Raw genomic sequence first — 13,123 nt, 5'->3', positions numbered from 1 at the left:
GTAGAAACATTTAAAAATGTTCCCTCAGCTTCCCCAGGAGGAGCAGGAGGATGGGGCAGGTGGGGGGGGGTCCCACACACAGGGAGGAGGGGGCGTGGCCCTAGGGATACCAAGTTTCACCTCTGTCCCTGTAACTGGGGCTGCAGGAGATCCCTGGGGAGAGCTCAGTCCCTCCAGCCCCAGCCTGGTGCACCCACGTGTGTTTCTAGCCCTCAACCCCTGTGCATCCCCTTGCCTTGGGTCCCAGGAGGGTTTAGGGTGACAATGGGTGCAGGAAGGGCAAGGGGGCCCTGCCATGCCCAGGCACCCCCACAGTTGTCAGTGGGATATGCAAGGCAGTCATATGGATGGCCCCACCTGTACCCCCTCAGTGCTCCTGGGCCCTGGAGGGTCTGGAAGAGGTGAGGGGATGCAGGTGGGGGCCAGGACCCAGCCAGCAATGTGGGGACTGGGGAAACCTCAGGATTGCTTGTCCTTGCGTGACTGGCGACTGGCCTGGAAAGGATGGAGTGAAGAGGGGATGTTAGGGACCATGAATATGACCAGGCCCCATGCTGGGACCTGCTGTTGCCATGGCACCCCAGGGACAGCAGGGACTGTCCCCCTTTCCCCCATGGTCTGCATCAACCCAGGGCAGGAGTTGGGGGCACTGGGGTGAGCATGAGCTCAGAAGTGTGCCCAGGGGCTCAGGCAGTACCTACCTTGCCCTTGGGAGACTTGGCAGTGGCGATGCGGGATGAGCGGCGGGTGCCGCTGCTGGTGGAGGGTGTGGGAGTGCTCCTCTGGGTGGCTGCCCGGCGCAGCAGGCGCCTCCCCAGCTCCCTGGGGGTGTTGAGGATGCTGAATGCCATCGACTGGCGCCTCTGAGCCTGCGGAAGAGGGGCAGGACCATCAGCTCAGGGTAGGACAAGACGGGTCCCTCCTGATCCCTCTTTTTCCCTCTGAAGCTTACTTGCGTGGCTGGCTGCTCGCTCTCTTGAGTAACCTGAGAGCCGCTCTGCTCACTGCGGTCCTGGGCGGTCTGGGACCGTGGGAAGCAGCTGGTTGGCTTCTTGGACTGGAAAACAGGAGACCAGCTGGTACTGTCATCTGGGGGTCACCCTGCTGTGGGGCTGGCAGCAATGGGAACTGAGGGGCTGCAGGGTGGGGATGGGAGTGAGGGTGGCAGTGCCCAGGGAAGACAGAAGGCTCAGGCCTTTGCCTCTGGCATGGCCTCTTTGCCAGTGCTGGGAGCATCAAGAGTACTAGACACACCACTGGATGCTGGGAATGCTGGGCACTGGGATCCAGGATCAATGGGAACATGTGGCACATGGGGGTGTTACCCACAGGGCCACAGCAGCTCCCTCAAAACCTGGAACACCTGCAGTTGTCCCCAGTAGGGTGCTGTGATGGGGGGCTGGGCTGAGCTCACCGGGGGGGTGTCAGGGCCCTGGTGGGTCTCCTCCGAGAGGCGCTTCCTCTGCTGCCGGGTAGTGATGCTGCTCGGCTGGGTGGGGGCCTGGGTGCTGCACTGGCCACCCGCCGTGCTGCTGGCGGCGATGATCTGGGAGGGCTGCATGCTGGCACGTCGCAGTGTCTCTTCTGGGTCCCCCATCTTCACGTCCTCATCTGTGATGGTTCCCACGGAGGTGGAGGGCTGGGGAGGGTATGTGGGGATGTTGCTGAGGGGCACTGTCCATTCCTAGACCCCCTCCCAAACTCCAGTTCTGGAGAAAGAGCTGCCTGACCTCCCTGTCCCCCGCCTTACCATTCTCTCTAGGGAGTAGCTGGTCTTCAGGTGCGGGGGGCGGGCCTGGTTCCGCCGCTGCAGCTCCGCAATGCGGTTCCAGTCATCCAGCTGCTCCGGCTCTTCCTGGCATGTGCCCAGGTTCATGGTGCTCCGGCCTAAATCCAAAGCAGGGAAGGATGAGGGGGATCCCAGGTAAGAGTTGACCCCTCAAGCCAGGGCAGAACCCCACAGCCCAAGTGCCTACCCTGCCCACACACACCGAGGCTGGAGCTGCTGCTCCCCTGCAAGCGCAGGGAGCTACGGGTGACTGGCCGGTACCCAGGGAGGCCCAACAGTGCTGAAGTGCCAGGCATCTTCCCTGGGGAGGAGGTTTCCAGCTTCATAGGAGTTTCCTGGGAGGGGAAGCTGGTGAGGGAACGGGTGGAGGCATCTGAGTGCAGATGGCCCTTAGCAGGGGAAGAAGTTTTTGTGGACTGAGCCAATGGGATGTTCTTGATGCAGACCAGTTCCTCAGACTCTGCCTGTTTCTGGGAGAGAAAAATTCAGAGATGAGGGGATCACAGATGGGCTTATGCTGAATGGACCTTAAAGCTCATCTCCTTCCACCCCCCCTTCCCTTGGCTGGGACACCTTCCACTAGACCAGGTTGCTCCAAGCCCCATCCAACCTGGCCTTGAACACTTCCAGGCATGGGGCCGCCACAGCTTCTCTGGGCAACCTCTGCCAGGGCCTCAGCACCCTCACAGCCAAGAATTTCTTCCTGATATCCCATCTAACCCTGCCCTCTGTCAGTGGGAAGCCATTCCCCCTTGTCCTGTCACTCTAGGCCTTTGTCCAAAGTCCCTCTCCTGCTCTCTTAGAGCCCTTTTAGGCCCTGGCAGGGGGTCTAAGGTCTCCCGGGAGCCTTCTCATCTCCAGGATGAACACCCCCAGCTCTTCTAGCCTGTCTCCAGAGCAGAGGGGCTCCAGCCCTTAGAGCATCTCTGTGGTCTCCTCTGGACTTGCTCCTGCAGCTCCATGTCCTTCTGATGTTGGTCCCAGAGCTGGAGGCAGCACTGCAGGTGGGGCCCCACCAGAGTGGGGCAGAGGGGCAGAATTCCCACCTTGTCCCGTTTGCCACTGTGCTGGGGATCAGCCAAGGACACAGTTTGACTTTAGGCTGCCAGTGCACATTGACAGGTCGTGTTCAGCTTTTCTGTTCCCAGCATGCTGGGTCCCTGTGCAGTGCTGCTCCCAATCCCTGCATTCCCCTGCAAGGGCCCCCGCTCACATCTGTCATGGTGATGTTGATGGTAGTGCGGCGCCGGGCTGAGCGGGTCTTGCACCCGGAGCTGAGCGAGAAGTCACCCGGGGAGTTGGCGCTGCTCTCCAGCTGCGACGGTGTCTCACGGAGGATGGGGGTGAAGTGGAGACTCTCCAGGGACGACTTCTTCTGGGGCAGCCGCTGAGACAGCAGTGACTCTTCACTGTCAGACTGCACCACTGAGACTTCCAACTGAGAGCTGGTAGCCTTCCTGCAGAGACAGGAGATGAGGGTAGCACCAGAAGGCTTACCAGGCCATCAGGAACAATGGATTTTTGGGGTGCTGGAAGCAGATCAATCTGGTACCTGGTGGAGTCAAGCAGCTGTGCCTCATCGAGGCTATCAGTGCTCTGGTCGGCCATGTTCTGACAGAAAGTCTCCTGTCCCTTTACTGTGGCAGTCATCACCTGGAACTTGCCGAGTTCCCGCACCTGTTGTTTGGCAACCTCCACCTGGATGGGAAGCAGGGAGGAATGGATGGATCTATCGTCCAAGTGAGGTGGTGATGGAGACGAGGACAAGGAGGGTAAAGCCCCACTATGCCATGCCCACCTGAGCTTCCAGGCTGTGGATCTGGCTGGTAAGATTCTTGCAGCTCATCTCAGACTCCTTGGCCTGCAGGATGCTCTGCTGTAGCTCCTTGGCCAGCCTCTCTGATTTGCTCTGAAGCTCTGTGTTCTCTTTCTGCAGGTGCTCCATGGCCTTCAGCTTCTCTGCTAGCTCCTGGTTCTGCTGCTTCTTGGCATCATAATGACTTTTTGCCTTCTCCATCTAGGATGTCAAGCAGAGGAATCCTGTCAAGCTTCCCAGCAGTGTCAGGGACAGTTGGGGCCACACTAGCCCCCAGCATACCTGCCCTTTGTAGTACTCAGCTGCCTGCTCCTTCTGGGTTAGCTGCACCTGCAGCTCTGCCACCTTCTCCTTATGGCTGGTGACCACTGCCTGCAGCTCCCCTTCGAGTGCCTGTGGGCAGGGGAGAGACCAGCTCAGAGGCAACCCAGGTGAGCCCCGTGGTAGCTCCAACAGCTCCAGGGCTCAACCCCCAGGTTTTCGATCCCTTTTTACCTTAACTCTCTGCTGCTGGGTCCAGGTGGCCTTCTCATGCTGAGTCAGCTTTTTACTCAGCTCCTCCACCTGAAAGAACATGGCTTGGTGAGACCATCTCCAGGCACAAAACTACAATCTTTCTGCGGAGGAGCACATCCCCTCCTCTCTAGCCGGCTCTAGGGCACGACGAGGAAATTTCCTGCCATGCGGTGACTGTTCAGCACCACCCACTGCCAAGGAAGATCCTGGGACAGGGCAAGGTGACAGTCACCCCATGTTAGTCCTTACAGCAAGGTCGGTTGGAACTACCCAAGTGTAAGGAACAGCCACGTGCTGGAAGCAAAGCCAGTGTAAGTTCCCAGTGCCCCAATGCTTGCGGCCTGGAGTCCCACAAGTTACCCAGCACTCTTGACACAGGTAGATAGCTGCTGCAAGTTCTGGCCTGGCCATGCTCTCCCTGCTCCAGGGGATGCTTGAGGAGGCCCCGGCCCCTGGTCACAGCCACAAGGCCTCTGCAGAGTCCTGGGTAACTCTGGCTGGGACTAGACAGGGAAATGGGGCTTTTCCAGCATTGTTTCCTAAGTGCTAACTCCTACCATATCTGAGATCAATGCTGCTCTAGCTACATCTGGCCCATGCTGTCTGAGCACAGCTGCTCCTACCAGCTGTGCCAAGAGCTGGGCCTTGGTTAAAGGGGATGGGGGAGGGGAAGGGGAAGCCATCACAGGAGTGACAGTCCTACATTGAGGAGTCCTGGATGCTCCTGGCAGCCACTTGCTGCGTGTGCTGCCATGGGGCATGTGAGAAGCCATGCCAAGTGGCAGACACCAATGTGAGGGGGCAGGTGACAGGTTGGGACCCCAATTCCTACCCCCTCCCCTGGGGGTGAAGGTCCCCTGAGACCTGGAGCCAAGTGCCCCATGGCTGGGTCCATATGGTGACCAGTTCACAAGTGGAGAGGGTGGTTCCAGTGGGAAGTGGCAACAAGGAGGGCTGTGCACTGTCACTGAGCAGCCAGCACTTGGTGTGTGTTACCTGCTTTGTTTGGTCCTTCTGGATTATCTCCAGCTGCTCCACCTGCAAGCATAAAAGGTAAAGGTGAGTACACAGCCGGCACATAGGCTGTTTTTCATAGAATCACAGGCTCACTTAGGTTGGAAAAACCCTCTGAGATTGAGTCCAACTGTTTCCCCAGCACTGCCAAGACCACCACTAATCCATGTCCCCATGTGCCACATCCACATGTCTGTTAAATCCCTCCAGGGATAGGGATTCTACCACTGCCCTGGGCAGACTGTGCCTTGGCTGGACAACCCTTCCAGGGAAGGAATTTTTTCCTAATATCCAACCTAAGCCTCCCCAGGCATAACTTGAAACCATTTCCTCTTGTCGTGTTATTTGTTAACTGGGAGAACAAGTTACCTGGGAGACCCCCATCTGGCTGCACCCTGTTTTCAGGGAGCTGTTTCACCCTTTCAGGGGAGAGGTCCCCCCTGAGCCTCCTTTTCTCCAGGCTTAGTGCCTTACCCCCTCCCCCCCGCCCCCCCCCATGCCCTCAGCTGCTGTTCATCAGACTGGTGATCATTCCCCAGCTTTGCTGCCCTTCTCTGGAAACACTCCAGCACCTCAGTGTGACAGTCCCTTTCACACCTAGGAGTGTCCCACACCCCCAGTCCCTGTGCTGAGCAGGACATGGATTCAGGGGTGTGCAGAAAGCCAAACACACCCCTTTTCCAGGAGGGCTCCCCCACCCACAGCCTCTCTTCTGGGAATGGGACCCTACCTGAGTTGTCAGTCTTTGCCTCTCTTGAAGGAGTTTCTTCCTCTCTTCCACGGCTGCTGCTTTGCTGCTCTCGTATTCCTTACTCATGGTTTCCAGCTTCTGCACTGCCTCCTTAGCCTCCTGCCTGCTGCTGCTCACTAGCTCCTCAGATGCTGCCCGCAGCTGCTCCAGCTCCTGCATGTGCCGCTCCCTGGCCTGGCCCAGTTCCGCCTCAAGCTGCCGCTGCCCCTGGCTGCGAGTCTTGCTGAGCCCCTGGTTCTCCTCAGCCAGCCGAGCATTGGCCTGCTGCAGCCCTGCCAGCTGTGCCCCTGCCTCTGCTGCCTCAGCCTGCAGCCGCTGAATGGCCCGGTCCTGTTCTGCCAACTGCTCCCGCAGTGACGGCACCTCAGCCACCTCCAGCTTGGCCTGCGCTAGCTCAACTTGCAGTGTGGACACGGCTTTTGCTCTCTGCTCCAGGTCCTGCTGGTGCTGGCTTTCCAGGGAGGCACGCTCAGCCCGAGCGCTGTCAAGCTCCTGCTGCAGGGCAGCCAGGAGCTGCTCCTTCTGTAGGCACTTGTCTTGGCAGACCTTTGCCTCCTGCCGCAGCTCATCCTCCCGCTCGCTCTGGCAATGGCGATCCCGCTTCAGGGCCTCAATGGTCATTCTCTGCTTCTCCATCTCTTCCTGGCACCGCTGCACCTCCACCTTCATCAGTGAGCACCTCTCAGCTGCACGGGAGGCTGCGGTGGCCATCTCTGTCTGCAGCACCCGCAGCCTCTCCTCCAGCTTCTTGCTCTTCTCCGACTCAGCCAGGATCAGGCGTTTCAGCTCCTTGCTCTCCCCTTCCTTTTCTGTCACCTGGCGATGGAGGATGGAGACCTCATGCTCCAGGCTGCTGATCAGGCTGTTCTTCCTCTCCATCTCCTGGATGCACTGGGACACTTGCTCCTTCCAGCTCTCCTTCTCCTGCACGGCAGAGCGGAGGGACACCAGCTCCTTCTCTGCAATCTGCAGCTGCTCCATGGTGCCTTCCAGCTCCTTGGATTTGAGCTTCTCCTGGGAGAGCTGCTGGGAGACTCCCTCCAGTGCCTCAGCAGCTCTCCGGGCATCCGCCTCCAGCTTGGCCACACGCTGGGCTGCTGTTTGCTCTGCCACAGCCATCTTCTCCTGCAGGGAAGAAATCTCAGCCCTCAGCTTCTGCTCCTCAGTCTCCTTCTCCTTCGCCCATGACTGAGCGCTGGACAGGTCAGCCTGGAGGCCAGCCAGCCGCTCCGCCTGGGCCTCCAGCGCAGCCACCTTCTCCTGCTCAGCCTGCAGCTGCTGGCAGGCCCGGCCATGCTCCCGGCTCAGCGCCTGCATTTCCTCCTTCAGCCGCCTGCACTCTTCATCCTCCCCTCGGGCAGCAGGAGAGGCTCCCAGCGGCTGCTCCCGGCTCTCCTCCAGCACCTGGCGTGTGGCCAGCTCCTCACCCCGCTCCAGCAGAGCTGACTCCCGCTCCTGAACCAGCTGTTGTCTTTCTGCCTCCAGCTCAGCGATTCTGGTCAGGTTGCCCTCCAGGCACTCAGCTGCCCGTCTCTTCTCATCCTCCAAGATACCCTCAGTGTTACGCAGGGATTCCTCCAGGAAGAGCAGCTGCTCCTGTAGGCGGCTGTTCTCCCGGGCCAGCTTCTCCCTCTCAGCCAGCCTCTGCTGGCTCTCCTTTAGCCTGCCCTCCAGCTCCTGCAGCTGGGCTTTCAGTTCCTCTGCTGCCACTCCCTGCTGCCGTTGGGCACCCAGCTCCAGGATCTGGGCTTCCAGTTCGCTGACCTTGTGGCTCAGTGCAGCCTTCTCCTCATCCACAGCCTGCAGCTGGCTGCTCAGGGATGCGTTGGCCTGCTGGAGCTGCTGCAGGGCAGCATCCCTTTCCCGCAGGGTCTCCTCGTGCTGGACACTGAGGGCAGCCAGCCGCTCAGCCTGCCCCTCAGCAGCCTGTGCCTGTAGGTCTCGCTTCAGCCTCTCTTGGGCCCGGTGGCTCTCAGAGAGGGAGCTCTGGAGACTGGTGACAAGGCTGTCCAGCTGCTGCTTCTCCTCCTCCAGCCGCATTCCTTTGGCGGTGAGGCTGGGCAGCTCCTGCTTCAGCTCCTCCAGCTGGCAAAGAGAAGAGCAGGGAGACTGTATTAGGTCTGACTGAGACAGAGAGATAGTGCTGCTCAGCAGTAGCCAAAACACTGCTGTGGTATCTACACCTTTCCTGCTACCTATGCAAAGCACAGCACTGTGAGAGCTTCTAAGGGAAAATGAACTCTAACATTCCTGTAGAGAAATGGCTGAGTGAACAGGGACATGTATACATGCACAATCCAAGCTATATTAGTGAACTGTCCTTGACTAGGGAAAAAAGAGAGGAGCAATGCTGATGTGGCAAGCAACAGGCTGTTGCAGAGGGGGATGCTGACCATAGAAAGATAAAAACTTATGTTAGTTAGGTCGCGTGCATATTAATCTGTAACCAGTCACTTGCTATTAAAGGCCATGTGAACAGTAGCTGTAACCCAATACTATGGAGCTTGCTTATGCGTGCTTGGGGAATTAGGGTATAACTATGGGTCTGACAATAGAATAAATGGAGTTCCATCATATCTCTGAGAAGTGTGGTTCATCCCGGCAGATCTCTGGCTATTCATTTGCCCCATCAGGGGTCTGGGAGTGGGCAAGATCCTGGGACGGGACACAATGTGGCCAACTGACCCAAATTAACTAAAGGGATATTCCACACCATATGATGTCAGCTCAGCTATAAAAGCTAAGAGACGTAGGAGGAACAGGGGCCATTCATTATTTTAGTGTTTGCCTTCTGGAGCAACCACTCCACGTGCTGAAGCCCTGCTTCCCAGGAAGTGTCTGAACATCACTCACTGATAGGAAGTAGAGATTAACTTTTCTCTTTTCTTATGCACACACAAACTTTCACTTTTCCTTTTCTGCTTTAGTAAACTGCCTTATCTCAACCTTCTAGTTCTTTTCCATCTTATTTTTCTCTCCCCTGTCCCACTGGGAAGTGATAGAGGAACTTGGTGGGTGCCTGCTGCCCAGCCAAGTCCGACTACTATAGGGACAAAACATGCAGCCCCAGGTGTCACTCAAGCTGCAGCCCACATGCTCACCAGAGCCCCACGTGCTGCATCCCAACGGGAGCTGCCCAGTGCCTGCCTTCCCTCCCATCACCCCTCCAGCGCACCTTGCTTTTCCCTCAGCCTTGTGCCACTCTGCTCCCTTGGACCAAACACCTTTTTCTCACCATACAGGAGATACTCCCTTCACAACCAAGTCATGTGGGAGGCTGGGGGAGCCAGCAGCTCCCTGGGAGCAGTATTTGCAAATTCAGCCCAAAAGGGGCTCCCTGCAGAGTGCTCAGCCCCACATCCTCTATCCAGCAGCAGAGAGCAGCAGGATCTGCCCCACATGGCTTTGCCATGCATCTCCTGGCACCTGCTGCTCTCTCCAGCTGGAGTAGTTTACCATTCAAACTCTTGCTGCAGGAGCCCCAATGTACCTTCAAAACGTCCCCCATGACTTCTCCCTTCTCCTGGGTGCTGCACTCCTCCAGCTTGGCCAGCTGGTCCTCCAGCAGAGAAATCTTTCCCTGTAGAATCTCGATTTTCTCTTCTGAGCATTTCTGGGGACAGAGACAGGACTGAGCACGGTGCGAGGCAGAAGAGCCAAGCAAGGAGAGGCATGGTCACCCAGTCAGTAATGACACCACACTTTTCCAGCAGCTTTGTCTCTCCCCACTGCAAGGTCAGCAAACTGTTCCACCATGGGGAACCCTTCCTAGGAACAGGGAGAGGCTTCCCACAGGAGCTGGCAGTTACACAGCTTCTCCCCGTGTGTTGGCACAAATGGGCAGGAAGCTCCTGGCTGCTGCATCCTGCTTGCAGTTGGCATGGCCCCCAGCTGGGGGGGCTATGGGGGAGCTACACGGGGGCACCCACCACTCCCAGGGCCTCCTGACCTTATCCTGCAGGGCAGCATGCAGCTCCTTCTCCAGTTGTCGCTGCTTTTCCTGCGACTGTGCCATGGCAGTGTTGTGCTCCTCCGAGAGCTCATTCAGGGCTCGCTGCAGCTGGACCATATTGCTGGCGATCTCCCGCAGCTGCCAAATGAAAATCCCCCCCCAGTCCAGAAGATGGTCAGAGTGTGCCTTTGCTGTCCAGGCCTCTGCCTACTCCCCATTCCCAAGAGCTGCAGCACACATGGGTGTCCTGGGTTCTGGGTGCTCACCACAGGCAGACAGCTCCACCCAGTCCCCAGTCCCCCACTATAGTTCCTCTTTGGATCAGGATCCAGCGCCAAAGGCAGGCTTGGTCACTGGGTCAAAGATCGCATTAGCAGAACCATAAACATCCCAGCATTCGGCACTGCCATCAAATCCTCCCCCCCGGGTTCCATCACAACCATCTGGGCTGTGGGGACACGGAGAGGACACTGGACCCCATACCTTGAAGGAAAGATCCCCATTTTCCTCTGAGAGCTTGTTGATTTTTCGGTCCATCTGTGCTTTTTCAGTCTTCAGGTCCTGGCATTGCCTGAAGGCCTCGTGCAGGCGCCCCACCAGGCTGTGGGAAAGGAGGTGGTTAAGGAGAGGGTGCATCCTGGAGGCAGGCAAGGATATCACCTGGAATCAGTGATGCTAGATATTGCCAGGGAAACTAAAGGTTCCAAGGGATCTCCATGCCTTGCTGTGACTCTACCATCAGCCCAGCTCTAAAACTGGGTCCCAACAGGTGGCAAAGCAGAGAAGAGATAAGCAATGTTTGTGCTTTGCAGAAGCCAAACCACTCCAAACTGAGGGCAGAGGCAGCTGTGGGACTCCAGCCACACCCCTGCAAAGGGACATATGTGAGGAAAGGACAAAAAAGACACGACACTTCCAGTGGCGATTGGGATGCCTTTCCTGAGTAAACAATGGCACAGGGCCAGGGCAAACACCAGGACACAGTGTGACAGGTGATTTCAAGTGTGTGACGAAGCCCAGTACATAGGATCAAAGTGAAGGCCTGGGAACGGGGCTGGAGTCAGGAGTTCCAGGATCACCCTGAAAGCTTCCCCTTTTCCAGGGCAGGTGAGAGCCACATGGACAGCATACCCTTTTCACATAATAGGAATAGCTGCTCCCATGCAGGATTTGGGTTAAGAGTGGGCTGTTAGAACAGGCTGCGTGGTTTGGGACTGGATCCCTGCCCACTGCAATAAAAATGGGCTGCAGGCCATAACTGCCCTGAGGGCATGGGCAGCACGATGGTGGCACAGCCATGTCCTGGGCTGATCCCACAGCATGGGCAGCAAGGGAGGAGGGGATTCTGCCCCTCTGCTTATCTCTAATGGGACCCCACCTGCAGAGCTGCCTCCAGCAGCTACTTCTGATACTGTCCCCAGTATCAGAAGGAAGTGGAGCTGCTGGAGTAAGTCCAGAGGAGACGCTCCAAGGGCTGCTGGAGCCCCTCTGCTCTGGACACAGGCTGGGAGAGACTTGGGGGTGTTCAGCCTGAAGTAGAGAAGGCTTGAGGGACACCTCAGAGTCCCTGCCAGCACCTAAAGGGGCTCTAAGAGAGCTGGAGATTTTGGACAAGAGTCTGGAGTGACAGACCAAGAGGGAATGGCTTCCCACTGACAGAGGGCAGGGTTAGATGGGATATTGGGAAGAAATTCTTCCCTCTGAGGGTGGTGAGGCCCTCGCACAGGTTGCCCAGAGAAGCTGTGGCTGCCCCGGGAGTGTTCAAGGCCAGGCTGGATGGTGCTTGGAGCAACCTGGTCTAGTGGAAGGTGTCCCTGCCCATGGCAGGGCGTTCCAGCTGAATGAGCTTTAAGGTCCCTTCTGACCCAGACCCTTTTTTGATTCTGTGCCTGCTGTCTTCTCCCCAGGGCACAGCAGCAGAGGAACAAAAAGAAGGTTTGCTTTCTCCCGTTTCATGTACTGCTAGGGAAGAGACAGACAACATGGGGTCTGGGGATGTGGGAGTGACAAGGTCCCGCCTAGCAGGAAGGAGAGGATGTTCCTGGAGGACTACCTCTCATTCTTCTCCCTCAGCTCCTCCATTTCTTTGGGCTCCAGCTGGTCTTCAGCTTGCTTCTCGTTGAGCTTAACCAGGCGATCGATCCGCTGCTGCATCATGGTGATCTGAGCATCTGGGGAAGTGGGCAAGAAAGGGCTTGTTACCAACTTTGTATGCCACCTGAAGCCCCCACAACAGCATTTCTGCACAGAAACCTGCACCAGGAGATCCAAGAGCCAGGCTACCAGTGGTGCTGCTCAGCATAGGTGTTGCTTCAGTCATGGCTTTTGTTGCCCAGGATATATAAGGGAATACGAGAGGGAAGGAGGAACCTGGAGTCTCACTTGAGGCCTGGCAGGATGGACCATGCCTGAGCCGAGTTGTGGTGGGGTCAAAACAGAAAAGTCAGAGAAACAAGGAGAGATGTGTAGAGAAATGGCTGAGTGAACAGGGACATGTGTACGTGCACAATCCAAGCTATATTAGTGAACTGTCCTTGACTAGGGAAAAAAGAGAGGAGCAGTGCTGATGTGGCAAGCCAACAGGATGTTGGGGAGGGGGATGCTGACCATAGAAAGATAAAAACTTATGTTAGTTAGGTCGCATGCATATTAATCTGTAACCAATCACTTGCTATTAAAGGCCATGTGAACAGTAGCTGTAACCCAATAGTATGGAGCTTGCTTATGCGTGCTTGGGGAATTAGGGTATAACTATGGGTCTGACAATAGAATAAATGGAGTTCCATCATATCTCTATGAGAAGTGTGGTTCATCCCGGCAGATCTTTGGCTATTTCTGGCGCCCAACCAGGGACAGTTCCTTCGAGGAAGATACACTCGCCGATCACCAAAAGGAGGGTGACGATGACGAGCGACAGAGATACTGCAGGTGGAGAGTATCGACCACGAGTCAAAGGATGTCGGTCAGGCCGGTAAGAAGGGTCACTACCTTCCCTCCGTCATACCCTGCTAGCATGGATTTAGAGTTTGCGGCAGGACAGAAATTACTCCTCAGTATCTTTGCTAAGCAAGGGGAGGAGGTCAAGGAAAAGGATATAAATAAGCTCGTTTTATGGGCGTGGGAGCATGGACATTTGCGAGTCCCCCCCCTCCTCTTTGATGCAGCCGAGTGAAGTAGGGGATCACCTCTGGGACTGTACTATCCAGTGAAAAGGGAAAGAAATGACAAACTTAGGGCCCACCTGGAGAACTGTTATAAATGCCTTGAAAAATATGCACGACGAAT

The 13,123-nt window shown here is 56.8% G+C and overlaps 1 protein-coding gene across 3 annotated transcripts in view; it reads right to left on the bottom strand.

The window, feature by feature from the left end:
* Positions 1-27: 27 nt before the first annotated feature.
* NUMA1 (nuclear mitotic apparatus protein 1) overlaps positions 28-13,123 on the bottom strand; it is a 24,495-nt gene continuing 11,399 nt past the window's right edge. For 2 of the 3 annotated variants that reach the window (XM_017731709.1, XM_017731710.1), the window contains exons 10-26: positions 11,892-12,009; positions 10,322-10,439; positions 9,836-9,976; positions 9,377-9,499; positions 5,866-7,971; positions 5,118-5,159; positions 4,101-4,169; positions 3,888-3,998; positions 3,588-3,806; positions 3,342-3,487; positions 3,003-3,246; positions 1,977-2,259; positions 1,751-1,887; positions 1,415-1,639; positions 953-1,057; positions 702-869; positions 28-495 (exon numbers count right to left, since the gene is read on the bottom strand). In XM_017731709.1, the coding sequence (XP_017587198.1) occupies positions 460-495; positions 702-869; positions 953-1,057; positions 1,415-1,639; positions 1,751-1,887; positions 1,977-2,259; positions 3,003-3,246; positions 3,342-3,487; positions 3,588-3,806; positions 3,888-3,998; positions 4,101-4,169; positions 5,118-5,159; positions 5,866-7,971; positions 9,377-9,499; positions 9,836-9,976; positions 10,322-10,439; positions 11,892-12,009 (4,391 nt within the window). In that variant the 3' untranslated portion in view covers positions 28-459. The remainder of the gene's footprint in view (positions 496-701; positions 870-952; positions 1,058-1,414; positions 1,640-1,750; positions 1,888-1,976; positions 2,260-3,002; positions 3,247-3,341; positions 3,488-3,587; positions 3,807-3,887; positions 3,999-4,100; positions 4,170-5,117; positions 5,160-5,865; positions 7,972-9,376; positions 9,500-9,835; positions 9,977-10,321; positions 10,440-11,891; positions 12,010-13,123) is intronic. The other variant, XM_017731708.1, reaches the window with a different exon arrangement.

This window comes from Corvus brachyrhynchos, unplaced genomic scaffold (genome assembly GCF_000691975.1).
Source record: "Corvus brachyrhynchos isolate BGI_N302 unplaced genomic scaffold, ASM69197v1 scaffold3, whole genome shotgun sequence".
Lineage (NCBI taxonomy): Eukaryota > Metazoa > Chordata > Aves > Passeriformes > Corvidae > Corvus > Corvus brachyrhynchos.
Note: the sequence above shows the minus strand (reverse complement) of the source record. Positions and strands in the feature narration are given on the sequence as shown.